The 26,553-nt window shown below is 49.1% G+C and overlaps 1 protein-coding gene across 1 annotated transcript in view; it reads left to right on the forward strand.

Moving 5' to 3' along the window:
• Window positions 1-26,553, forward strand: part of LOC116788123 (MAM domain-containing glycosylphosphatidylinositol anchor protein 2) — a 159,874-nt gene that overhangs the window by 6,382 nt on the left and 126,939 nt on the right. The window contains exons 2-3 of the mRNA XM_032690549.1: window positions 182-314; window positions 16,056-16,325. Of these exons, the coding sequence (XP_032546440.1) occupies window positions 284-314; window positions 16,056-16,325 (301 nt within the window). The 5' untranslated portion in view covers window positions 182-283. The remainder of the gene's footprint in view (window positions 1-181; window positions 315-16,055; window positions 16,326-26,553) is intronic.

Below are 26,553 nucleotides of genomic sequence, written 5' to 3' on the forward strand. Positions count from 1 at the left end.
ATTTATTTATTTACCCTTTTTAAATAACATTTATTAAAATAAATCACCCCAAATAACGCCGCGACTCGACTCCGTCAAACCGGTTTCCTTCTCTCATCCAATTTGGGTGTTCCCTGCATCCCTCCTTGTCCCTCTGCCTCTTTCCCTTCCTGATTCTCTCTCTCTCCTCCTCCTTTTCCAGGGAGAAACAAAGATCCTGAAGCTGAAGAACCTTCGCCCTCAGGACTACGCCAACTACAGCTGCATCGCGTCCGTACGGAATGTCTGCAGCATCCCGGACAAGATGGTCTCCTTCCGCCTCTCCAACAAGACAGGTGGGGCTCCAGTGTTGTCCCATCGCTCCTCATCCCTTTGGGATGAGGTGCTGTGGTGGGATCGTGGAATGGTTTGGGTTGGAAGGACCTTCGGGACTGTCTCGTTCCACCCCCTGGAATGCTTTGGGTGGGAAGGGAACTTAAAGAGCTTCTCGTTTCAACTCCCCTGCCACGGGCAGGGACACCTCCCTCCAGCCCAGGTTGCTCCAACCTGGCCTTGGGCACTTCCAGGGATCCAGAGGCAGACATAGCTTCTCTGGGAATTCCATTCCAGGGCTTCCCCACCCTCCTAGCCAGGAATTTCTTCCCAATATCCCACTTAAATCTACCCTTTTCTAGCTTAAAGCCATTCCCTGTGTCCTGTCCCTCCATGCCTTGTCCCCAGTCCCTCTCCAGTTCTCCTGGAGCCCCTTTAGGCCCTGCAAGGGGCTCTCAGCTCTCCCTGGAGCCTTCTCTTCTCCAGGTGAACCCCTCCAGCTCTCCCAACCTGGCTCCATCTTTGTGACCTGCTCTGCAATCCCTCCAACAATTCCATGTATTTCCTGTGCTGTGTTGAAAACTAACAATTTTTCTCCAAAAAATATTCCCCATTTAAAAGAAAAAAAATCAACCTTTTCATATCCTTACATTGATTTAAAGGATTGATTTTCCCAGAGGATTGATTTGATATGTTCTTACATCGACTCAAACTTCAACTCCATGAATTGATTTAAACAGAAATGTGTTATTTTAGATTTATTTAGTTCAAATGGGAATGTCCAAGCAGGTGTGTTGAAATGCTTTGCAAAAGGATAACTAAGTATTTAGACGGAATCTCTGGCCAAGTCTGGAATTCCTTGGGAATTTACTCTTCCCTTTGGGCTCGTCCCTACCTGAGCAAACGGTTGGTTGTGTCTCTGCCCCTTGTTGTGGTTTTGTGTCTCGAGAGCCTCGTGCCAGTGGTCAATCCCAAGAAATTCCATTGGGAATGCTGATTTCCAGCATGGAAATCACAGATTTGAGCTCTCCTGAGGTCTCTGCATCCAGGACCTGCAGTGTCTGAAATGCTAAGGAGCAAAGTTCTCAGCTCGGATTTTGGAATCCTTAAGAATTTCAGAGGAGTGTGTTTTGGAGAACGATTCCGCGGGAAATCTTGGAACATTTGGATACTTCGGGTTGGATTAGGTTTTGTCTCAGGGCCCTGAAATCAGAGAGCAAAGGAACGGAGCAGAGGAGGCATCAACATTCCGAGGACGTCGGAGACGAGCGACGAGTTTTATTTGCACATCTCCCATTATTTGTGTCCTCCTGGTTTTGATTCCAAGGATTTGCCTTCAGCTCCTCCTGGATTGCTGATTTGGCAGCAGGGACTTCAGGCCCGGGGTGTTTTCACTGCTCCACAACCACCAGGAGCCTGGGAATTATGGAAGCTCCGCCGGCATCCGGCGGAATTATTTCGGAGCCCTTAATTTATTCCCTCTTTAATTTTGCCAGGGATAAAAAACTAAACATCCTGCAGTGAGGTTTGTCCCTCCTGTTTGCCACAGGGAAACGTGGGAGCAACCTCCAGGTAGCAACTCATCGTGGTGGTTTGAGCCACCACAAAAATCCCAAATCCAATTTCCCCCCGAAGGGGTGGGGGAAGCCTGGAAGTTGGATTTGGGATTTTTGTGGTGGCTCAAACCACCACGTTTTTGGTACCGTGACTCAGATTTTTGGATTGGCTGTGAGCAGAATCATGAGACTTGTTGAGATAAAGAAGAGAAGTTCTCAGACATAACAGACTGTGCCATTGTTGAGAGGGCAGAGCTTTAGCTGTAATTTAAGTGCTTAATACAGAGTTAAATTTGTGATAATGTTGTGCTGAGGTACAGTAGAAGGATTTGTATTTAATTTTAGGTTATATGTTAACTGCAGAGTGTTGAAATTGTCGTGATATCTGATTTTTCACGGTAGGAAAATGGTGGGGGAAGCCTGGAAATTGGATTTTGGATTTTTGTGGTGGCTCAAACCGCCACACTCATCCACCTCCATCCCCAGGAAGAGTGTGGGAATTGTCACCCCTCCCCTTTTTCCCAACTTTGCTGTTGCAGCCACAACCCCCTCTGTCCACGTTGAGCACCAGAAATTCCTGTTAACGTTGATGGGAGACCATCAAATTGTAATTTTCAGAGCCCAGGGCAGGTGATTGTGGGGTAATTTTGCAAAAAGAATGAATTATTCCCACCTCCCAGATGCCGTGTTTATTTTGGGAGAAGATGGTCTGGCTGGAGTAATTTCCAAAGCAAACAAGCCCGAAAAAATTACACAAATTCACACTTTCTCATGAGGAATTTGGTTGCAACCATCAAGGGCGAGATTAGATGTGAACAGTGATTACTGCAACAGCTCATTCCAGACAGGGACTGATGTGTTGATGACTCTGAGGCAAAACTGTTCTCATTTAATAAGATTTTGCCTCATACAAACTTCATCTGGTGTAACTCCGTAGGAATTACAGAAACTGTAAACCCAGAGGAATCCAAGATAAATCCAAACTAATGAAAATCAGAGCCTGAAGTTGATATTGTTTTGGTGCAGAGCTGTCCTACCCTGTCCATCTAATTTTAATTTGGAGCTGGAGGCTTGTCCTGGAGAGACAGGAGTGTGTGAGAGGTGCAAACTGCACCCTATTTATTGGGATTATTGTGGCTACAAGTGGGTTTAAATTCAGCCCCAAAGTGTGGGATCTAATGGAAAATTGCTGGGAATTTGGCTGTTCTGCAGTTCATGGAATCCCAGGATGGTTTGGGTGGGAAGGGACCTCAAAGCCCATCCAGTGCCACCCCCTGCCATGGGCAGGGACACCTTCCACTAGCCCAGGTTGCTCCAACCTGGCCTTGGACACTTCCAGGGATCCAGGGGCAGCCACAGCTTCTCTGGGCAACCTGGGCCAGAGGAATATTTTCCCCAACTTCCCTAATTCCCTTAACACTGTATTGTCTGAGTGACAGGAAACAAAGCAAGTTTATCAGAACAAACTACATTAATGGAGGGATTAAAAATTATTTCAACCCTTTTTGAATTAATTTCTCACATCCCCCGGACAAAACAGCAGCTTCAGCTGGGATTTCAATGAGCTTTGTCAGGCAGCTGAAAAATCACGTATTGAAACCCTCATCTTTCGTGGTAAAAGTTCCTGTCTTGGCTTATTTTATGTTGGAAGCTGCCAAAAATCACCCTCAATTAATGTATTAATGATCCCCTGAACTAAAGAGCCTGAACTGGCTGCTAAATTATAAACTAATATAATTCCCAAACGAGTCTGTGCCACCAAATCGAGATCAAAACTTTGATTTGCTTTTGCTTGTTCATATCAGAACGAGCCTTATGAGAGGCCCAGAATTCCAGTGGTTTTCTGGGTAAATATCCTGCCTTTTCTCTGACAGTTTGGAACAATGAACGCTCCTGAAAGGATCCATTCATGTTATTATTAGCTCAGAGCACTCAGATGTGCCATTCAGCCTGAGCTGGGTCTAAAATTACCTTCCCAGAAGATGAGACAGTGACTCAGAGGGAGACTGGGGGTGGATTTTGGTGTCATCTGTCAATAATTCCTGTTTGACACCCAGCAGAGTTATGGAATAACATAACTTGGAATAACAGATCCATGGGTTTCTACAGGAGGATGAACTTGTCGCTGCCAAGAGGCACCTCCTGCTCCAAGCATTTCCAGGCTGAGAATCCTGGAATGGTTTGGGTGGGAAGGGACCTTAAAGCCCATCCAGTGCCACTCCCTGCCATGGGCAGGGACACCTTCCACTAGCCCAGGTTGCTCCAACCTGCCCTTGGACACTCCCAGGGATCCAGGAGCAGCCGTATGTTTGAAAAGGACCTGGAGGGGCTGGAGCGTGTGCAGGGAAGGGAAGGGAGCTGGGAAGGGGCTGGAGCAGCAGGAGCAGCTGAGGGAGCTGGGGGGGCTCAGCCTGGAGCAAAGGAGGCTCAGGGGGGACCTTCTGGCTCTGCAACCCCCTGACAGGAGGGGGGAGCCGGGGGGGGTCGGGCTCTGCTCCCAGGGAACAAGGGACAGGAGGAGAGGGAACGGCCTCCAGCTGGGCCAGGGGAGGCTCAGGTGGGACAGGAGGAGGAATTTCCTCCTGGAAAGGGTGGTGAGGCCTTGTCAGGGGCTGCCCAGGGAGGTTTGGAGTGCCCAGCCCTGGAGGTGTCCCAGGAAGGCCTGGCCGTGGCACTCAGTGCTCTGGGCTGGGGGACAAGGGGGGCATCGGGCACGGGGGGACTCCACAACCTTGGAGGGCTTTTCCAACCTCAGGGATTCCATTCCATGATTCCATGATGAGCAAATGCCCCTGCAGGACCCCTTGGGTCAGAAATAGCTCTGAGTTCTGCTCTGGGTTTTCTCCTGACCTTGCCTCCTGTATTCTCACCATGGTGAAGGTGTCCTGGGACAAAGAACAAGCTCTTCCATGGATTCAGTTCCATATTTCAAGTGAGGGTTTGGGGAAAATCAGAGAAACAGAGAACTGGGTTTGGTTTCTACCTGACAGGAGGTTGTGGCAAGGTGGAGTCAACCTCTGCTCCCAGGGAACAAGGGACAGGAGGAGAGGGAACGGCCTCCAGCTGGGCCAGGGGAAGTTTAAAATGGATATTAGGAAACAGTTCTCCACAGAAAGGGCTGTCCAGCCCTGGCACAGTTGCCCAGGGCAGGTGTGGAGTCCCCATCACTGGAAGTGTTCCAAACCTGTGTGGATGTGGCACATCAGTGGTGGCCTTGGCAGTGCTGAGGGAGAACAGTCGGACTCTGTGATCTCGGAGGTTTTCCCAACCTTAATGATTCCGAGATTCCAAAAGCTTCTAAAAGATTCTAAAAGATCCTAAAAGAAAGCATCTCTTTTCACCTGGGATCACATCATCTCCACCTCCCCTGGTCCTCTTGGTCTCCTCTGCCCCCTCCCTGGTGCAGTTCATTGTCTGGGGGCACACAGAGCTCTCCACAGGTCCCAGCTTTGTAAGAACCAGGTTCAACACCTTCCAATCCACGTGTTTCCAGACAAATTCATCCTTATTTCATCCCAGTTTGACAAGTCCCTTTTCCCCAGCAGGCCTTGCTGATGTTTGCTTTGTGTCCAGATTGCTCCTCCATCACCCTGAGGGGCCTTTCTGGTCAGCTCCTCATTAGCCACTCGTTGCTGAGGCACTAATTAGGCCGTGGCTGCTGCAGCAGGGCTTGTCTGGGGTGTCAGCAGAGCTCAGCTCGGGGAGGGGTTGAAGAGCAGCTCATCCCAGCTATTTTTGGAAAGCAGGAATTGTGCTTTAGGGGGGGCTTGGATCTTGATGGGATCTGTGACCTCAGATTGCACACCCGACTTTGGGGTGGCTGAGATGAGCCAGGATGAAGCCTGACTTTGGGGTGGTTGATCTAAACCAGGCTGAATTTAAGCCTGCCTGACTTTGGAGTGGCTGAGATGATCCAGGCTGAACTTAAGCATGCCTGACTTTGGGGTGGGTGATTTAAGCCAGGATGAATTTAAACCTGACAGACTTTGGGTGGAGCCAGGCTGAATTTAAGCCTGCCTGATTCTGGGGTGGTTGAGATGAGCCAGGCTCAATTTAAGCCTGCTTGACTTTGGATGGAGCCAGGCTGAATTTAAACCTGGCTGACTTTGGGGTGGCTGAGATGAGCCAGGATGAATCTAAACCTACCTGACTCTGGGGTGGCTGAAATGAGCCAGGCTGAACTTAAGCCTGCCTGACTTTGGATGGAGCCAGGCTGCATTTAAGCCTGCCTGACTTTGTGGTGGCTGAGATGAGCCAAGGCTGAATTTAAGCCTGCCTGACTTTGTGGTGGCTGAGATGAGCCAAGGCTGAATTTAAGCCTACCTGACTTTGGGGTGGCTGAGATGAGCCAAGGCTGAATTTAAGCCTGCTTGACTTTGGGGTGGCTGAGATGAGCCAAGGCTGCATTTAAGCCTGCCTGACTTTGGGGTGGCTGAGATGAGCCAAGGCTGAATTTAAGCCTGCCTGACTTTGGGGTGGCTGAGATGAGCCAAGGCTGCATTTAAGCCTGCCTGACTTTGGGGTGGTTGATTTAAGCCAAGGCTGAATTTAAGTCTACCTGACTTCAGGGTGGCCAAGATGAGCCAGGCTAAATTTAGGCCTGCCTGACTTTGGAGGGAGCCAAGGCTGAATTTAAGCCTGGCTGACTTTGGGGTGGCTGAGATGAGCCAGGATGAAGCCTGACTTTGGGGTGGTTGATTCAAGCCAAGGCTGAATTTAGGCCTGGCTGACTTTGGGGTGGTTGATTTAATCCAAGCTGAATTTAAGCCTGCCTGACTTTGGGGTGGCTAAAATGAGCCAGGCTGAATTTAAGCCTGCCTGATTTTGTGGTGGCTGAGATGAGCCAGGATGAAGCCTGACTTTGGCGTGGTTGATTTAAGCCAGGCTGCATTTAAGCCTGACAGACTTTGGATGAAGCCAGGCTGCATTTAAGTGTGGCTGACTTTGTGGTGGCTGAGATGAACCAGGATGAGTTTTTGGGGTGGCTGAAATGAGCCAGGCTGAACTTAGGCCTGCCTGACTTTGTGGTGGCTGAGTTGAGCCAGGGTGAAGCCTGACTTTGGAGTGGTTGATTTAAGCCAGGCTGCATTTAAACCTGACAGTCTTTGGATGGAGCCAGGCTCAATTTAAGCCTGCCTGACTTGGGATGGAGCCAGGCTGCATTTAAACCTGGCTGACTTTGGGGGAACTGAAATGAGCCAGGCTGAACTTAAGCATGCCTGACTTTGGGGTGGTTGATTTAAGCCAGACTGAATTTAAGCCTGCCTGACTTTGGGGTGGCATTTCCTCTGCCCCTCTGGAAGTGGTGGAAGTTTAAAGGAAGTGGAAACGAAATGGGGGAAAAAGAGCAAGTAAAACAAAAAGAAAGGTTGGATGTTTTGTAAATATTTGTTTAATATATCTAAATACAGAGGGGTTTATATATATTTATATATTTATATAATACTGCTCCTAAGCCTGCAAAGGGCTCATTTGAAGTGTCTCTGAATGATTTTTCCCCTTTGGTTTAACTGGAAAACTCCTTGCAGGGACACCTTCCAACAGCAGCAGAGGATGGGCATGGGAAAAAATAGGGAAGAGATTCTTATTGTTGTTCAGTTTTAGGTTTGCTTTTTTATTTTTTTTTTTATTATTTCTGCTTTGATTTGTTTTTCTGGGGGAGGAATTTGGGGTTTTGGGAGGACTAACAGTGAAAAGAAAGGGCTTCCAATATTGCAGCAGGGTGGGCAACGAAAGTTTAGTTTTATCCTATAAAATAAGAGTAAAAAAGAATCAAAAAGGATGAGGGGGAATGGAGCTGGAAGAGGGGAGATTTAGATGGGATGTTGGGAAGGAATTGCTGTATGGGAGAGTGGGGAGGGGCTGGAATAGAATTCCCAGAGAAGCTGTGGCTGTCCCTGGATCCCTGGAAGTGTCCAAGGCCAGGTTGGGATCCCTGATCCAGTGGAAGGTGTCCCTGCCCATGGCAGGGGGTGGGATGGGATGGGATTTAAATCCCTTCCAACCCAAATCACTCCAGGATTCTTTATGGACCAAACCCAGAACTTACAGTGCCATTAAAGCAAATACTTTAGAAAGCAACACGTGGGAAGGGACCAACCCCAGATAATTCCCTGATTTAAATCTCAAAACTCCCCAGGAAATCCCAAATACACAAATTATCCAAATTCTGCCCTTGACTTGCTGGTTTTTGTGGTTCTTTCTCTTGCAAATGGTGCATTTTGGAATCAGAGCTGTCAGCAGCTGCATTTTGGAACAAGAGAAACCCCAATTTTACACTTTGCTGATACTTCACTGCATGGAGGGTCCATTAGATGGGATATTGGGAAGGAATTGCTGGCTAGGAGGGTGGGAAGGCCCTGGAAAAGAATTCCCAGAGAAGCTGTGGCTGCCCCTGGATTCCTGGAAGTGTCCAAGGACAGGTTGGAGCAACCTGGGATAGTGGAAGGTGTCCCTGCCCATGGCAGGGGGTGGAATGGAATGGGATTTAAATCCTTTCTAAGCCAAACCATACTGGGATTCTGATTCTAATTAAAAATCTGGGAATTAATCTGGGAATTTTTGAACTCTCCTGAGTAAACAGGGACAGAAATGCTGCTCTCAGGGCCCACAGAGCCTTTCTCTCTTTGCTCTGACTTGAAAGGACCTGTGCATTCCTTGTAAAATTGGGAATCTCTGCCTTGTATTCCTGCAAGGAATCCTGGCTGTAAATGAAATGCTTGCACACACACACAAATGAAAGTATAATTCAATTATGTTCTATTACCTCAGTTCTGCCTATCAAATAATGCACAAAAACCCGAGGAAATGATGTCCTTTCATTCCTGTTCATCACAGCTGAGCCGTCGAGGACGTGACTCTCTGCCTCCACTTTGATATCGCTGTTCAATTATTGGCTTTTCTTTTTTGCATTTCCAGTAATCCCTAAAGCGAATTGTGACATTTCCTCAGTTCCATATATCCACTCCAAACCACATCTATTTGTCTCGCTGTAATTATGATTAATTTTCTCTGTCTGCTCCATGAATGACTGAGCTTTTTTTAGTTCCCAGTCTCAGACCCCTGTTCCAGGCAGGAGCAGGGGCTTCTTTCAGTAAAAAAAAATCAGAGAATCACAGAATCAGCTGGGTTGGAAGGGACCTCTGAGATCATCCAGTCCAACCCTTGATCCAACCCCGCCGTGGTTCCCAGCCCATGGCACTGATGCCACATCCAGTCTGTCCTTAAACACCTCCAGGGATGGAGAATCCACCCCTTCCCTGGGCAGCCCATTCCAATGGCTGAGCACCCTCTCTGCAAAGAAATTCTTTTTAATCTCCAACCTGGGACACCCCCTCTTATCTGCCTCCAGAAATCTCCTCCCAGGAATCTCCCCCTGTGCTTCCCATCCCTCAAACCCAAAGATTAGTCTCCTCCAGACAGGGAAGATTTCGATGGCAGGAGCTGGGTGACATCAATCCCCCCTTTAGGTTCAGGATTTACAAATCCCATCAGGAGCCTGGGGATGGGGATGGGCAGAAAGTGCCATTTTTAACAATATTCCCGTGCCAGCCTCACCTTGATCCCAGTGTTCTGCAAATCCTCTTTGGTGCCTTTCAGAAAACTGAAACTTTGGCCTAATCCTCTCCCTAAAATGGATTTTTTTTTTTCTCTGTTGTATTTATTTGTGAACTTTTGGGGCTAAACATCACACACAGCACAACTCTTTTGAGTAAAGACACACCAGACAAAAAGTTTGGGACTATCTGAGGCAGGGAATGGAGCTCCCTGTCCTGTCACATCTGGTCAGTGACAGCACCTCTTATCTGCCTCCAGGGATCTCCTCCCAGGAATCTCCTCCCAGGAATCTCCCCCTGTGCTTCCCATCCCTCAAAGTCTCTTCCAGACAGGGAAGATTTCGATGGCAGGAGCTGGGTGGCATCAATCCCCCCTTTAGGATTTACAGATCCCATCAGGAGCCTGGGGATGGGCAGAAAGTGCCCATTTTTAACATTCCATGCACCGCCGGGTTCCCAGGCAGGCTCTGAAATCCCGGGATGCAGCAGGAATGCTCCTCTGAATGGAAACCCCTTCAAAAGGCTGCAGCTGTGCCCTGAATGGTTTCCCTGGGGATGAGTAGAGCCTTGTTCCCGCTGGGGAGGGGCTCCAGTGGCACTGCCACTCTCTTTGTGCCCTGCCAAGCCGACCAGGACTCCCAAATGTGGCTCTGTCTTTCCCAAACTCCGGCTCCTGAAGGGCAGGAAAGCTGCAGAGCTCGTGGGACACTGAGCTGTTCCCGTTCCAGGGTCCAAATGTGATGTTCAAAAAGATTGTTCCGTGCCCTCACCCCTGGAAATATTTACCAAAGCTGGCAATTGTTTGAGAGGGAGTTTTATTATCCCTGTCAGAGTTGAAGGATTTTTATTGGGAAGGAATTGTTGGCTGGGAGGGTGGAGAGGGGCTAGAATAGAATTCCCAGAGGAGCTGTGGCTGCCCCTGGATCCCTGGAAGTGTCCAAGGCCAGGTTGGAGCAACCTGGGCTCGTGGAAGGTGTCCCTGCCCATGGCAGGGGGTGGGATGGGATGATATTTAAGATATTTAAGATATCCCAAACCATCCTGGGATTTCATATCCCAGCTGGAGCTGCCAGGACCACATCGTGACTCTCCTGGTCGGAGTTCAGTTTTGCTGGATGGTTCATAAATGCAAATGATGGATAAACACATGGATTGTCCCTTTGGATCACATCTCCTGTCCATCTTGAAGAGGAGCCAGCAGGAGACATTCCAGCAGGGAGCAGGGAGAGTGTGCAGAGACAGATCTGTGACAGCCCAGCCTCCCATGCCAGAAAGAAAGATACATTTTCTGCCCTAAAGCGTGAGGTTTAATAATCCTTGAACAATATTTTGGTATAATCATCAACTATTCTAATTGCTCTGGATCATCCTGTCATCTTTATAAATGCCTGTTTCATTTTTTAATCAGGCTGGACCAAAAAAAAAACCAAAAAAACCACCTCTGGTGATGAATCACAGGGTTCAGAGTTGTGCTGCGTGTGATGTTTAGCCCCAAAAGTTCACAAATAAATACAACAGAGGAAAAAAAAAATCCATTTTAGGGAGAGGATTAGGCCAAACTTTCAGTTTTCTGAAAAGCACCAAAGAGGATCTGCAGAACAGTGGGATCAAGGTGAGGCTGGCACGGGAATATTGTTAAAAATGGCACTTTCTGCCCATCCCCATCCCCAGGCTCCTGATGGGATTTGTAAATCCTGAACCTAAAGGGGGGATTGATGTCACCCAGCTCCTGCCATCGAAATCTTCCCTGTCTGGAGGAGACTTTGAGGGATGGGAAGCACAGGGGGAGATTCCTGGGAGGAGATCCCTGGAGGCAGATAAGAGGTGCTGTCACTGACCAGATGTGACAGGACAGGGAGCTCCATTCCCTGCCTCAGACAGCCCAAAACTTTTTGTCTGGTGTGTCTTTACTCCAAAAAAAAACCTGGAAAAGGTATTTTACAGCCACCAGAGCAGCCCAGTGTGTGTGCACTGTCCCTGCTGTCACCTGGAGCTTTGTCCCTGTGCCTCTGTGACTCCTTTGGTGCTCCAGCTTTGTGTTCCTGCTCTGTGAGGACACTCTGGAGCTGCATTGCTGGAACACCCCTGGGGAGTGGTGAGAGGTGTTCCTTTGGTTTGGGAGGGGAAAGAATTCCCAGGTGGAGTTACAAAGAGGAGATTAGTGGTAAATCAGACCTCCAGAAGCCCCTCTGCCCCCTCAGGTGAGACCCCCCTGCAGAGCTGCTCCAGCCCTGGGAACAGCACAGGGAGGGCGTGGAGCTGCTGGAGAGAGTCCAGAGGAGGCTCTGGAGATGCTCCAGGACTGGAGCCCCTCTGCTCTGGAGCCAGGCTGGGAGAGCTGGGGGGGTTCCCCTGGAGAAGAGAAGGCTCCAGGGAGAGCTGAGAGCCCCTTGCAGGGCCTAAAGGGGCTCCAGGAGAGCTGGAGAGGGACTGGGGACAAGGCCTGGAGGGACAGGACACAGGGAATGGCTTCCCACTGCCAGAGGGCAGGGAGAGATGGGAGATTGGGAAGGAATTCCTGGCTGTGAGGGTGAGGAGGGGCTGGAATGGAATTCCCAGAGAAGCTGGAGTGGAGATCGATGGAGATCTGAACATATCTAAGGACACAGATCTGCTGGGATGTGTCCAGAGGAGGCTCCAGGATGATCAGAGGATGGAGCAGCTCTGCTGGGAGGAAAGGCTGGGAGAGCTGGGATTGTTCAGCCTGGAGAAGAGAAGCTTTGGGGTGACCTAATTGTGGCCTTCCAGGACCTGAAGGGGCTACAGGAAAGGTGGAGAGAGACTGTGGGCAAAGGATGGAGGGACAGGACACAGGGAACGTTTCCACTGCCAGAGGGCAGGGAGAGATGGGATATTGGGAAGGCATTGCTGGCTGGGAGGGTGGGGAGGGGCTAGAATAGAATTCCCAGAGAAGCTGTGGCTGCCTCTGGATCCCTGGAAGTGTCCAAGGCCAGGTTGGAGCAACCTGGGCTAGTGGAAGGTGTCCCTGCCCATGGCAGGGGTGGCACTGGATGGGCTTTAAGGTCCCTTCCCACCCAAACCATCCTGGGGTTCTCCGACCCTGCTTCTCCCTTCTCCCTCTCCCCTTTCCTGGCTGGAACAGCCCCTCAGAGCTGGGACAGAAGCCACAGGTCTCCAGCTGATGTTTGGCCCTGGAGCAGAGGGGTTTTGACCCCCTCCTTCCCCACCTGGGCTGGAAGGAGGAGAGGTCAGTGCTGGTTGTTTGAGAGAGGGGGATTTGTTCCCTCAGGGATGGGCTGGTGCTGGAGCTGAGCATGGAAAGAAGTCCAAGCAATCACCAGAAATCTTCCAAACTCTCCCTTCCTAGGCTGGAACTTGGCAACATTCCCAGGACAATAATTCAGGCAGAGTATTGCAGCAGAGCTGGTTCTATCCTCAGTTGTGCCATAAAGCTGGAAATCAGAGGCTCAGAGTTATTGGTGCTTTGTGATATGATGCAGATTATAGAGATTCAGGCAGAGAAATAGCAAACTAATGGCTCATTGTTGCTGGGAATATTGGGAATGTTCTCTTCAGAAGAGGCATTTGACCCTTTGGATGCTCCACTGAGCTCGATTTGCTGAAATCCTTAACGACCTTCCTGAATTTCTTAACATACTTTGGATTAAATCAGGTTTCTCAGGGCAGTGAGTCCCTGGATTTCTGCTTGTGGGATTGTGGGAACGAAGTGAAATGTGTGAGAAATTCCTGTGTGCAAGCCCTCATTTTCATGGATTTGCTGCTCTGAGGGATGAAAGGGATGTGTCCCAGCATTTTAATCCCATCTCTCTCCCCAATGGATGGCAAAGGGCCCCTTTCATCCCGAGGATTACGAGCCCATCCTGGTGAACTGCCCCACCAGCCCGGGTTGATGTTGGCCTTTCATCTTTCCCTGGAAGTTCTGAAGGTTTATCTGTGGTTCCCTTGTTCCCCTGACTCGTGTCTGGATGTTTGAGGAGAGCAAAGAGCAGCTCCTTGCCAGAGTTATCCCCCAAAAAATCCTGAAATCCAGCCAGGAGAGAAAAATAGGAGCCCCCTGAGTGCTCCCCTGGGTTGGTGGTGACCCTGCAGGGCTGGAGCTCAGTTCTGGTTACACAGGGGATAATACCTGGATATCCAGGATCCCTGAATCCCTCTTTTTCCACCTCCACCCAAGCAAACCCACCTGAGCATAAAACATTGCCCAGTTTCCCAGCTGGAATCCCAAATCAGGGATCCACCAGGTGAGGATGTGACCAAAGAGGCACAGGCACAGCTGGCAGAGCTGACTTGTTTGCTTGTCCCTATTTTTAGCCAAATTTCTTTGCTTTTGAGTCACATGAACCCAGAAATTCTTGCTGGGAAGGATCTGCAGAGTCCCAAGCCAGGAGGAGCTGGAGGAGAGAGCTTTGCTTGTGAACTTCTGCTCTCCTGGTCCCCCCAAAGTGTTTCCTGCTGGTGACCAGTGATGGGACTCGAGGGATGACATGGAGCTGGGACAGGGCAGGGTCAGGGTGGATCTCAGGAAAAGGTTCTTCCCCCAGAGGGTGGTTGGCACTGCCCAGGCTCCCCAGGGCAGTGGGCACGGCCCCAAGGCTGCCAGAGCTCCAGGAGGGTTTGGATGATCCCCTCAGGCACAGGGTGGGATTTTTGGGGTGTCCTATCCAGGGTTTGGACTGGGTGATCCTTGTGGGTCCTTCCAGCTCAGGATATCCTGGGATTCCCCAGCCTGTTCTCTCTGTGCCAGGACAGGTATAAATGAAACACTTCCCACTTGTGTTCTCTGAATGCAGGGAAGGCAAATTCCCCCTGGGTGAACTCCAAATAAAGGAAACTCTGATTTTAGAGTTGACTCTTGTATTTGCCTCTAGTGATTAGTGTGTATTCCTTTAATATTGAAATCAGACTGCTATATAAAGCAGAACACATGGGAATATCTCTCTGTAATAACAAGGAGAGTGATCTGATTTCTGAATGTAACAGTTTTATTTCCTTTCCTTTTTTTTTATTACCACGTTTCCTGCTGTTCTTTGCCTGGAATGTCAATCCTTCACCTTCATGCCTGGCTTTATTTAGGATTGCTGCTTTTCCTGTAGTAGGAAAAAATATATAAATATATATATTTATACATTGGCTCATCACTTATGCAGTTTAGAGTGTGCCTTGGAGCAAAGCCTGAATCCAGCAAGGGTGGATCCCTCACTGGAGATGACACAGGATGTCACAGCTCAGAGTGGGATTTTATATTTCTATTATTTATATTTCTAGTATTTCTATTTCTAGTATTTCTATTTCTAGTACTTATATCTCTAGTATTTGTATCTCTACTATTTATATTTCTAGTATTTATATCCCTATCCTGCAATGAATTGCCCCTGCCCTGCCCCTCCACGTTGAGCGTTGCTGTGGCTCCTCTTTTATCAAATATTTCATGGAAAGGTAAAAAAAAAAAAGAGAAGGAAATTTAATCCCTTTCTCCTCTCTGAGAGCAGCATCATCTTTCCATCAGCCTGTGCTGGTTTGGTGCATGGAATTTACATGGAAATTATGGAAATTCCCTTGGAGCTGCAGGTTCCACGAGGTGCAGGGAAAAATCCTCAGTGCTGGATTGTTCAGCTTTTCCACGGGCAAAGAGATGTTGTTCCAACTGAGATGATTCCCAGTCCAACTCCTCAAGCTCTCCAGGTTTTTCCCAGTTGGCAGCCAAATCCTAAGGAGTTCATGGAGAGTGTGGATTCTCGGGGCTGGTTTTCAGTGAGCAGGATCTGACTCGAAGAGAACAACAAACTTTTCATGCCAAAGGAGAAGTTTTTTAATAATTCCTTCCTTCCAGGGCTTAAAATCCCCTGTGCTGGCACCCATCCCATGCATTCCATGTTGCTTCCCAAGTGTGGCTGCAGTGATTCCACACATCCATCCCAATCTGGTTGCCCAGAGAAGCTGTGGCTGCCCCTGGATCCCTGGAAGTGTCCAAGACCAGGTTGGAGCAACCTGGGACAGTGGAAGGTGTCCCTGCCCATGGCAGGGGGTGGAATGGGATGATCTTTAAGATCCCTTCCCACCCAAACCATTCTGGGATTCCATGATTTCTTCACATCCTTTACATCTTCTCTATTAAATCCAAACAGACTTCTCACAGGATTTCAAGTCCCAGAATTGCTGGGGAAGGAATTCCTGACTGGACAATCCTCAGAGCCACAGCTTTGCAGCCCTGGGATGGGGGAATATCCATGATATGGGTATTCCCATTAATGGGAATCCATCAAGGGTGGAGCCAGGCTGGGAGAGCTGTGGGGGTTCCCCTGGAGAAGAGAAGGCTCCAGGGAGAGCTGAGAGCCCCTTGCAGGGCCTAAAGGGGCTCCAGGAGAGCTGGAGAGGGACTGGGGACAAGGGATGGAGGGACAGGACACAGAGAGTGTCTTTGAGCTGGAAAAGGGGAGATTTAGGTGGGATATTGGGAAGGAATTCCTGGCTGGGAGGGTGGGGAAGCCCTGGCCCAGGTTGCCCAGAGAAGCTGTGGCTGCCCCTGGATCCCTGGAAGTGCCCAAGGCCAGGTTGGACCAACCTGGTCTAACAGAAGGTGTCCCTGCCCGTGGCAGGGGGGTGGAACGAGACGATCCATAAGATCCCATCCCAACCTGTGTGTGATTCCCTGCTCCCTCTTGCTTTGCAGCCCCACCTTCCATCAAGCTCCTGGTGGACGACCCCATCGTGGTGAACCCGGGCGAGGCCATCACCCTGGTGTGCGTGACCACGGGGGGGGAGCCGGGGCCCAGCCTCACCTGGGTCAGGAGTTCGGGGGCGCTGCCCGACAAGACGGTGCTCAACGGGGGCACCCTGACCATCCCCGCCATCGGCGCCGACGACGCCGGCACCTACAGCTGCATCGCCAACAACAACGTCGGCAACCCCGCCAAGAAGTCCACCAACATCATCGTCAGAGGTGAGTGGGGCTGCAAAACCAGCCACCTTCCTCTTGGAGGGTTGTTGGAACCCTCACCTGGCTCAGTGGTTGTCACCCAGTGGTATCTCATGGTCATGGTTGGATTGATGATCCCGAAGGTCTCTTCCAATCTGGAGGGTTCTGTGGTTTCTGCTCATTTCTGGGATGAGTTAGAGTTGCTTCAAGGTGCTGGAGGTGGAACAAGGGTGGTTTGGTGTCTCTTTGTGTTGGGAAGATGGAGCAGATTTCCATCCAAAGTGGACAGAAATTGGTTTGTTGAGGCTGGAGAAAGGAGTGGAGATGGAAAACCATCCACCTTCATCTCGGGAGGGGGTTGGAATCCTTACCTGGCTCAGTGGTTGTCACCCAGTGGTGTCTTGTGGTCGTGGTTGGATTGATGATCCCGAAGGTCTCCTCCAACCTGGATGGTTCTGTGGTTTCTGCTCATTTCTGGGATGAGTTAAGAGTTGCTTCAAGGTGCTGGAGGTGGAACAAGGGTGGTTTGGTGTCTCTCTATGTTGGGAAAATGGAGCAGCTTTTCTATGGAAATTGGTTTGTTGAGGCTGGAGAAAGGAGGTGAGTGGAGCTGGAAAACCACCCGCCTGCATCTCGGGAGGGGATTGGAAACCCTCATCTGGCAGAGTGGTTGTCACCCAGTGGGGTCTTGTGGTCATGGTTGGATTGATGATCCCGAAGGTCTCCTCCAACCTGGAGGGTTCTGTGGTTTCTGCTCATTTCTGGAATGAGTTAGAGTTGCTTCAAGGACCAGTGGCTCTTGTGCTGGGATCAAACCCCTGAGGTGGAACAAGGGTGGTTTGGTGTCTCTGTGTTGGGAAGATGGAGCAGATTTCCATCCAAAGTGGAGAGAAATTGGTTTGTTGAGACTGGAGAAAGGAGGGGAGATGGAAAACCATCCACCTTCATCTCGGGAGGGGGTTGGAATCCTCATCTGGTTCAGTGGTTGTGACCCAGTGGTGTCTTGTGGTTGTAGTTGGACTGGATGATCCCGAAGGTCTCTTCCAACCTGGAGGGTTCTGTGGTTTCTGCTCATTTCTGGAATGAATTAGTGTTGCTCCAAGGACCAGTGGCTCTTGTGCTGGAGGTGGAACAAGAGTTGTTTGGTGTCTCTTTGTGTTGGGAAGATGGAGCAGCTTTTCTATGGAAATTGGTTTGTTGAGGCTGGAGAACGGAGTGAGTGGAGCTGGAAAACCACCCACCTTCCTCTTGGAGGATTGTTGGAATCCTCACCTGGCTCAGTGGTTGTCACCCAGTGGTGTCATGTGGTCATGGTTGGATTGATGATCCTGAAGGTCTCCTCCAACCTGGAGGGTTCTGTGGTTTCTGCTCATTTCTGGGATGAGTTAGTGTTGTTTCATTTTTCCGAGGGGGGAGGTGGAATTCCAAGGATTCCCTGTCAGTTTAAACATAAAATCCTGCCCCGGTGCTCAGCACTGGTACAAAAGCTTTGGCTGAACAAACAGCATTCCTGGGAAATTCGATTTGAGGCCGGGATTTCTGGAAGGACCTGTGGAATTGTGGCCTTAAAAACTGGGTGTGAACTGCTAAAAAAAAGGAGGTTAAGGGGGAAAAAATAGAAGAAAGAAGGCTCAGATTGGGAAACAAATGAAATTTTGGTTGCTTTTGTGGTAGATTTTTAAAAAATAATAATCCTGTAATTCTGTTCTCACAAACCTACTTGAACTTCTGGGTTCCTCCATGGATTTCTTTATCCCAGAGGTTTATTTTGGAATTTCTTTGGTGGTTTAGGGCAGTTTAAGGAAGTAATGGGTGGAATTAGGTCTGTTTGATGTGAATCCTTTGGGATGGTTCGAGGGTTCTGGCTCCAGCATTCCAAGGCTAAAATGTCAGAGTTTCCAGGGATTCTGGCTCCAGAATTCCAAGGCTAAAATGTCAGGATTTCCAGGGATTCTGGCTCCAGCATTCCAAGTGAAAATATTGGTGTTTCCAGGGATTGTGGCTCCAGCATGCCACAGCTAAAATGTTGAGGTTTCCAGGGATTCTGGCTCCAGCATTCCAAGGCTAAAATGTTGGGGTTTCCAGGGATTCTGGCTCCAGCATTCCAACGCTAAAATGTTGGGGTTTCCAGGGATTCTGGCTCCAGCATTCCAAGTGAAAATATTAGTGTTTCCAGGGATTGTGTCTCCAGCATTCCAAGGCTAAAATGTCGGGGTTTCCAGGGATTCTGGCTCCAGCATTTCAAGTGAAAATATTGGTGTTTCCAGGGATTGTGGCTCCAGCATTCCAAACTAAAATGTTGGGGTTTCCAGGAATTGTGGCTCCAGCATTCCAAGGCTAAAATGTTGGGGTTTCCAGGGATTCTGGCTCCAGCATTCCAACGCTAAAATGTTGGAGGTTTTTTTGTTTTATTTGGCCTTTTTTTCCCATCCTGGTTTTCCTCTCTGTGTCCTGGGAAGGGCTCCCAACAAGCAGAACTGGATGAATTTAGGGACGTGGTTCAGTGCTGGGTTTATGGTTGGACTTGATGATCTCAGAGGGCTTTTCCTACCTAAACAATTCCCTGATTCTATTTTTTCCCAGGCCTTGGCACATATCCCCACACGTGTCTCCCATGGAGAGATGCCCTCTGGGATGGGATTTCAATGGGATTTTAGCCAAGCACACCCATCCTACAGCACATCCACTGTCATAAATTCCCAGGGTGCTCCCCTAAAACTTTACAGCTCTGGGAATGATTGTGGGAAAAAGTTGAGCTTCAGAGTTGAGTGAGTCCATTTATTTTTATAATCTCAGGTCTGGGTGTTCTCCCAGGCTGGAGGGTCACGGGTGAGCTCATAAAAGGCTTTCAGAGAAAAATGGAGATGGTTTATTGATCCTCCTGCCTTTCCATTGGGACTTCCCAGAGTTTTTTGTTGTCAGGAATTTTAGTTTATAATAAGTTTGCTCTTCAAAACGTCGTGTGGTGGCTGTTGGGCACCGTGGGTCTGTGAGGGTGGGTCAGAAGGGATTCCAGAGGTGGGAATTGTTCCATCTCTCCCCCAAAAGTGATATATTGTAAATCTCCATTCTTTGCCCACACAGTGCAAATGATGAAACTCAGAACACAGGACGTGCCATTCTCCCCAAATCCAGAGCAAAACCCCCATTTTCCAAGGTTTCCACACTGGATTATCCCCATTCCTGCTTCTGGGGTGGGTCAAGAGCTTTATTGGAGTGTAGGATTTTGTCAGAGCCTGGATTTCTCCCAACATGGGATGCATTTCCCTTCCACATGGGATGCATTGCCCTTCAACACTTTATTTTTCACCCACAAATACCTCAAAACCACACCAGGATCCTACAAAGCATTCCCAAATGATTTGGGCAGAGATCTTCCAATCCCAGTTGCAGCCACCTGACAGAACACAAGTGTCTTAAAACACATTTCGGGGTCAGCAAAGTATCTTGGCAGCATCAGAACAAATCAGTGTGCACTTGTCTTCCTTCTCTTCATTTCTTCTCCCTCCAAGACGTGACAAAACTTGGAAAAACTCATTTTTTTTTCTGCCAAAATGAGAATATTGTTAAAAGTGCCCAGACCTCACCATGTCTTAATCAGCCAAGTTCTGATACAACATCAAAGCAGGACAACACAACCCTGCCAAAAAAAATGTATCAGGCTTTAGGGATTGAGAACTTTCAGCCAAGCAAGAGGAAGAATAATTTCTTTTCTTGCCCTCAGTGAAATCCCAGAATCCCTGAGGCTGGAAAAGCCCTCTGAGATTCCTGAATTCCCCCTGTGCCCGATGCCCACCTTGTCCCCCAGCCCAGAGCACTGAGTGCCACGGCCAGGCCTTCCTGGGACACCTCCAGGGCTGGGCACTCCAAACCTCCCTGGGCAGCCCCTGCCAAGGCCTCATCACCCTTTCCAGGGGGAAATTCCTTCTCCTGTCCCACCTGAGCCTCCCCTGGCCCAGCTGGAGGCCGTTCCCTCTCCTCCTGTCCCTTGTTCCCTGGCAGCAGAGCCCGACCCCCCCCAGCTCCCCCCTCCTGTCAGGGGGTTGCAGAGCCAGAAGGTCCCTCCTGAGCCTCCTTTTCTCCAGGCTGAGCCCCCCCAGCTCCCTCAGCTGCTCCTGCTGCTCCAGCCCCTTCCCAGCTCCCTTCCCTTCCCTGTACACGCTCCAGCCCCTCCAGGTCCTTTTCAAACATACGGCTGCCCCTGGATCCCTGGAAGTGTCCAAGGCCAGGTTGGAGCAACCTGGGCTGGTGGAAGGTGTCCCTGCCTATGGCAGGGGGTGGCACTGGATGGGCTTTAAGGTCCCTTCCCACCCAAACCATTCCAGGATTCTCAGCCTGGAAATGCTTGGAGCAGGAGGTGCCTCTTGGCAGCGACAAGTTCATCCTCTCTCAGCTGCTCCTCCCAGGACATGTTGGTCCATTCCCACGGGGATGAAAGCCAGACATATCCTGGGATGTCCCAGCAAAAGCTCGGCAGCAGCTGAGTGACATCCAGCCCTGAGTGACATCCAACCTGGAGAGGAGAAGGTGAAGACCCAAATTCCTCCCCTCACACCCCAAGGGGAAGGTCCTGGAGGAGGCAGGGCCAGTGTCTCCATGGAGGGGCTCAGCCAGGTGACAGGAGGCCACAGGCACGAGGTGCAGGGAGGGAATTTGTTCCTGGGAAAGATGTTTTCCCGAGGGGTTTGGGCAAACAGCAGGACAAGGCCCAGGAGAGGAGCGGGTGAACTTCTGCTGAGGGGCTTGGAGTGACCTGGGCTGGTGGGAACAAGATGGCAGGGGGGGAACAAGATGGGCTTTGAGGTCCCTTCCAACCCAAACCATCCTGGGATTCTGTGATCTCATTGTGTCCCAGCTTCTCTCTCATGTGGAAAATACTTCCCAGGTCAGGATTGAACTTCCTGAGGCTCAAATATTCATGAAGTGAGAAGTGACTCCACAAGTTTAACTCCATTTAATACATGAACTCCATTTAATGCAGGATATTACTCCATTGAATCCAGGATATTACTCCATTTAATGCAGGATATTAATCCAGGTGTGGATTAATATTACCAGGCTGTGGATTCCTGCAGGGAAGCTGTGCTGGGACACACACACGGATGGAGCAGGCACAGCTCCCATGGACTCCACCCATGGATGGAGCAGGCACAGACTCCTCCTCTGGAATGAAGCATCCCTGCAAAAAAAAATGGCAGGATTGCTCATCTATCTGCTCAGTCAGGCTTTTATCTCCCTGGCTCTTTGATCCCTGTCTCCCAGACCCGTGGGCCACCAGCCAGAATTAGTCCGGGAAAACACATCAGGAATAAAAAGTTTTCCTGGAGGTCTCCAATCCTTGCCCAAGGTGGTGTGAGCTCACACCAGGCCCTGCCCTGAGCTCCCTTCCCACCTGGATATTTCTTCCAATCCTGGAATATTCTCACGTACAGAATCACGGAATGATTTGGGTGGGAAGGAACCTTAAAGACCATCTCATTGCTGGGTGTTGCTTTTCTCCTGATGCTGATTCCTCTGGAATATTTACTTCTAAAAAGCAGTTAAAAGGGAAGCCCTGCTGTGTTTCACACACTTTGATCTCGCCTTCATCTGTTTTAATGGATCAGATTTTTTCTGAGCACCTCGTGAACCGAAATCTTGGTGGTTACAAAGAGGTCTCCACCCCCCCCTTTCCTTCCAAAGAACAGCAAAGCAGCTAATTAAGCAGAGCACATGTAAAAAAACAGACACCTGCCACATGGCATGGCAGGATAATAAATCCTCTGCTTTTAAAAATTAGCAGCGTTTCCAAAATTAGAGCCCGAACCTGAAGCCTCTCTGCTGGTATTTGCATTTAAATTGAAAACGGGGATGCATCTGCTCTTGTAAGTGCCAAATAATTGCTTGATATTAAAAAAAAAATTGGAGAAGGTGCTTGACATCTTAATTGTTCTGAGAGCTGCTGAAAGTGTTTTTTTTTTTAAAAAACTTGCAGCTAAAACCGTGTTGACAGAAGGAAAACGAACTGTTGGGGAAATGCTGAGAATCTGAGTCTTTTCTTAGCCATGTTTTGCTTCCAGTCTGTCTGGGAATAGGAAGGGAACAGGCAGGGGCAGCAGCACTTTTCTCACAGTTCTCTCACAGAGTCCTTTCCTCGTGGAAAAGGTTGTCAAGGACTGGAATGGGCTCCTCAGGGAAGTGGTGGAGTCACCAGTCCTGGAAGTGCTCACAAAACCTGTGGCTGTGGCACTGCAGGAGGGGCTTTAGTGCTGATGCTTTGCTGGTTGGACTTGATGACCTTAAAGATCTTTTCCCACCTTAATTTTTCTGTGATTCGATGATTCCAAACACCCTGTTGAAGAAATTGGAATTTTGAGAGTGGCCAATGTTGATGCATCCTCCCAAAAAGCTCTGTGTTTATGCAGTTCTTTTATTTTTTTAATGATTTTTTTTTAATTATTTTAGATTTCCTTCTAACCCAGACTCTGTTCTTATGACCAGTGTCGAATCCAGGTCTGCCCAAGAAAAATGGGAACATGTTAAAGCAGGTCCAGAGATGCTCCAAAGGCTGGAGCCAGGCTGGGAGAGCTGGGAGGGTTCCCCTGGAGAAGAGAAGGCTCCAGGGAGAGCTGAGAGCCCCTTGCAGGGCCTAAAGGGGCTCCAGGAGAGCTGGAGAGGGACTGGGGACAAGGGATGGAGGGACAGGACACAGGGAATGGCTTTAAGCTGGAAAAGGGGAGATTTAGGTGGGATCTTGGGAAGGAATTGCTGTCTGGGAGGGTGGGGAGGCCCTGGCATAGAATTCCCAGAGAAGCTGTGGCTGCCCCTGGATCCCTGGAAGTGTCCAAGGCCAGGTTGGAGCAACCTGGGCTGGTGGGAGGTGTCCCTGCCCATGGTAAAGAGTTGGAACTGGATGACCCTTAAATTTCCTTGCAACCCAAGCCATCCCTGGATTCTGATCCCCTTGGATTCTGCAGAGCTGGTATCTGCAAACTCTGGGAAGTGGGGTGTGATTTTACTCTTCTGTTTTCCAATTAAGCCACAAGACTCTCATTTTCTCTCTCTCCTTTTCCTTTCAAACATTTTCTTGGTCATGAAAAGCAAATTAAAAGACTTTTTGGCAAAAGCCAATTAAGATTTTTTGCTGTTCTTTCCACACAAAATAATGCCAGGATGAATTTTAATGTCACAGAACAAAGTTTAACGACCACATTATGATAATCACCAGTGACAAAGATATTTTGGACACTTGTTAAACTATCTCTGCTCAGAGATGACAGAGTTTAGGGTGATATCCTGGAGCTTTGTTGCCAAAATAGAGACTTTGGGTTTCTTTGGAGCTCGTGGTGGGAAGTTTTATTTTGCTTTTTTTTTTGGATTTGCTGGGGGTTGAGCTGTTACTGGAGAAGAAAACAGCAGGGAAGGGTTTCCAGGAGTCCTTCTACAGTGGGAATGGGTTTTGTTTAGTTCAGAGATTAGTTAGGCTGGGCTTTCCTGTAATAAACCAGACATTATGGACTGAACTGTTGTTCCCAAGGCGTGGTACCAGAGCAGATTCCTTGATTTCATCCACTAGCACAGAATCATGGAAGGTTTGGGATGGAAAGGACCTTAAATCCCATTTAATTCCAACCTTCCACTGTCCCAGGTTGCTCCAACCTGGCCTTGGACACTTCCAGGGATGGGTTTTCCACAACCTCTCTGCTCCTCTGGGGGTCTGTGATCCCACAGCTCAAACACAGCTCAGAGAAGATGAGTCCAAGTTTGGAATTGCTTTGCAATTAATTTCAAGGATCATCACGAGACAGCAAAACTCAGGCACAGAGCAGTGTCATGACTTAAAATATGGCTTTTTCTTTACTTTTTGAGGTTGGAAATGGATTATTTCATTGCAATTTTGTGTATCAGTCATGTCCAACTTGCAATGGTGCAGCAATTAATGGGTTTGCAGCGGAGTTTGATGCCACTGGATGTCATGGAATGTGCCTTGGGGAGACAGGAAAGTTTGGATGCATTAAAGGAGAATTCGGGGTTGATCAGAGAGAGGGGGTGGGAAGATAAAACTGAACCTGCTGAATGCAAATAGACCTCGCTCGAGCTGCTGAAACGCATTTTATTGCTTTGAAAATGTAATTAATGAGGGAGGGCAGCGACTGTTTGTGAGTTTGAGGACGAGAAGTGTTTCATCTCGGGCTGTTTGATCACATCACAGCTCTTTGGGGCTCTTTGGAGGAAGGCTGGCACTCTGCTGAGCCTCCAAGTGCAGTTCCAGAGTTCTCTGCTGCGGCTCTTCTGGAGCCCTGTGTGCTGCTGAGGGGCTGAAATCCCTGCTGGGAAGCAGCTCTGCAGCCAAAACCATCTCCCACACTTGGCTGGTTTATCCCAGAATTCCAGACTGCTTTGGGTTGGAAGGGACCTTAAAGCCCATCTATTCCACCTTCTGTCACAGGCAGGGACATCTTCCACTCTCCCAGGTTGCTCCAAGCCCTGTCCAACCTGCCCTTGGACACTTCCAGGGATGGAAGTTCTCTGGGCAACTCTTTATTATTTTAATGATTTTTTTAAATTATTTTAGATTTCCTTCAAAGCCAGACTCTGTTCTCATGACCAGTGTTGAATCCAGGTCTGCCCAAGAAAGATGGGAACATGTTAGAGCAGGTCCAGAGATGCTCCAAGGGCTGGAGCCAGGCTGGGAGAGCTGGGAGGGTTCACCACCCCCACAGGGAAGAGTTTATTCCTAATATCCAATCAAAATCTCTCCTCTTTTCATTTCAAACCTTCTCTCTTTGTCCTTTCCCTCCCTGCCTAGGTAAAAAGTCCCTCAACCTCGTCTCTCTTTTGTGTCTTATCCCATGGAAACCTTTCAGTGAGGCCTCAAATGGATCTGATAATAAAGGGAAAAGCTGGAGTTGGGATCCATGGCCTGGTTCAATTTACTGGACATTATAGAGGGTGGTGACTGGTGGTCCAAGAACCTACAGATGAGGGTCATCCAAGCCACTGTTTTATAAAGGGATATAAAACCCCCCTTTTCCATCAGCTGGAGGCTCAACTCAGGTGTTCCCAAGAGGTGGGAACGCTGTGGGACGCTCAGTGGGAATCAGGCAGGTCTGAAGCCTTTTGGAGGCCACATCTGCCACAGAATCCCAGGGTGGTTTGGGTTGGAAGGGACCTTGAAGACCCTCTGTTTCCAACCCCCATATTTGGGTATCTGATATGGGGATCAGGAATTTTCCAGTGTGTGAAGTGATTTGGAGTCTCAGCTTGGAGTGGGAGATCCAGCTCCAAATTCCTTGTCCTACCAGGTCAGAACCCTCCCAGGAAGATCAACCATTTCCAGTCAGGCCGTGGTGGAGAAGTGTGAAAATCACAGCACAACTGAGAGTGGTTCAATCTTCCTAGAAGGATTCTGACCCCAAAGGTCAGGAATTTTCCAGTGTGTGACATGATTTGGAGTCTCATTCTGGAGAAGGAGATCCAGCTCTAAATTCCTTGTCCTACCAGGTCAGAACCCTTCCAGGAGGATGAACCACTCTCAGACAGGCTGTGATTTACACACTCCTCCCTCACAGCACAACTGAGAGTGGTTCAAGTTCTTGGAAGGATTTTGACTCCACAGATCAGGAAATTCCCAGTCTGTGAAGTGATTTGGATTCTCATTCTGGAGTGGGAGATCCAGGTTTAATTTCCTTGTCCTACCAGGTCAGAGCCCTCCCAGGAAGATCAACCATTTCCAGTCAGGCCGTGGTGGAGGAGTGTGAAAATCACAGCACAACTGAGAGTGGTTCAAGTTCCTGGAAGGATTCTGATCCCACAGGTCATGAAATTCCTGGTGTGTGAAGTGATTTGGATTCTCAGCCTGGAGGGGGAGATCCAGCTCCATATTCCTTGTCCTACCAGGTCAGAACCCTTGCAGGGGGATGAACCACTCTTAGGCTGAGATTTACACACTCCTCCATCACAGCTTAACTGAGAGTGCTTCATCTTCCTGGAAGGGTTCTGATCTCAAAGGTCAGGAAATTCCCAGGATGTGAAGTGATTTGGAGTCTCAGCCTGGAGTGAGAGATCCAGCTCCAATTTCCTTGTCCTATCAGGTCAGAACCCTTCCAGGGGGATGAACCACTCTCAGTTGTGCTGTGATTTACACACTCCTCCATCACAGCTTAACTGAGAGGGGTTCAAGTTTCTGGGAGGGTTCTGACCCCATAGGAATTTTCCAATCTGTGAAGTGATTTGGAGTCTCAGCCTGGAGTGGGAGATCCAGCTCCAAATT

The sequence above is a fragment of the Chiroxiphia lanceolata genome, chromosome 6 (genome assembly GCF_009829145.1).
Source record: "Chiroxiphia lanceolata isolate bChiLan1 chromosome 6, bChiLan1.pri, whole genome shotgun sequence".
Classification (NCBI taxonomy): Eukaryota; Metazoa; Chordata; class Aves; order Passeriformes; family Pipridae; genus Chiroxiphia; species Chiroxiphia lanceolata.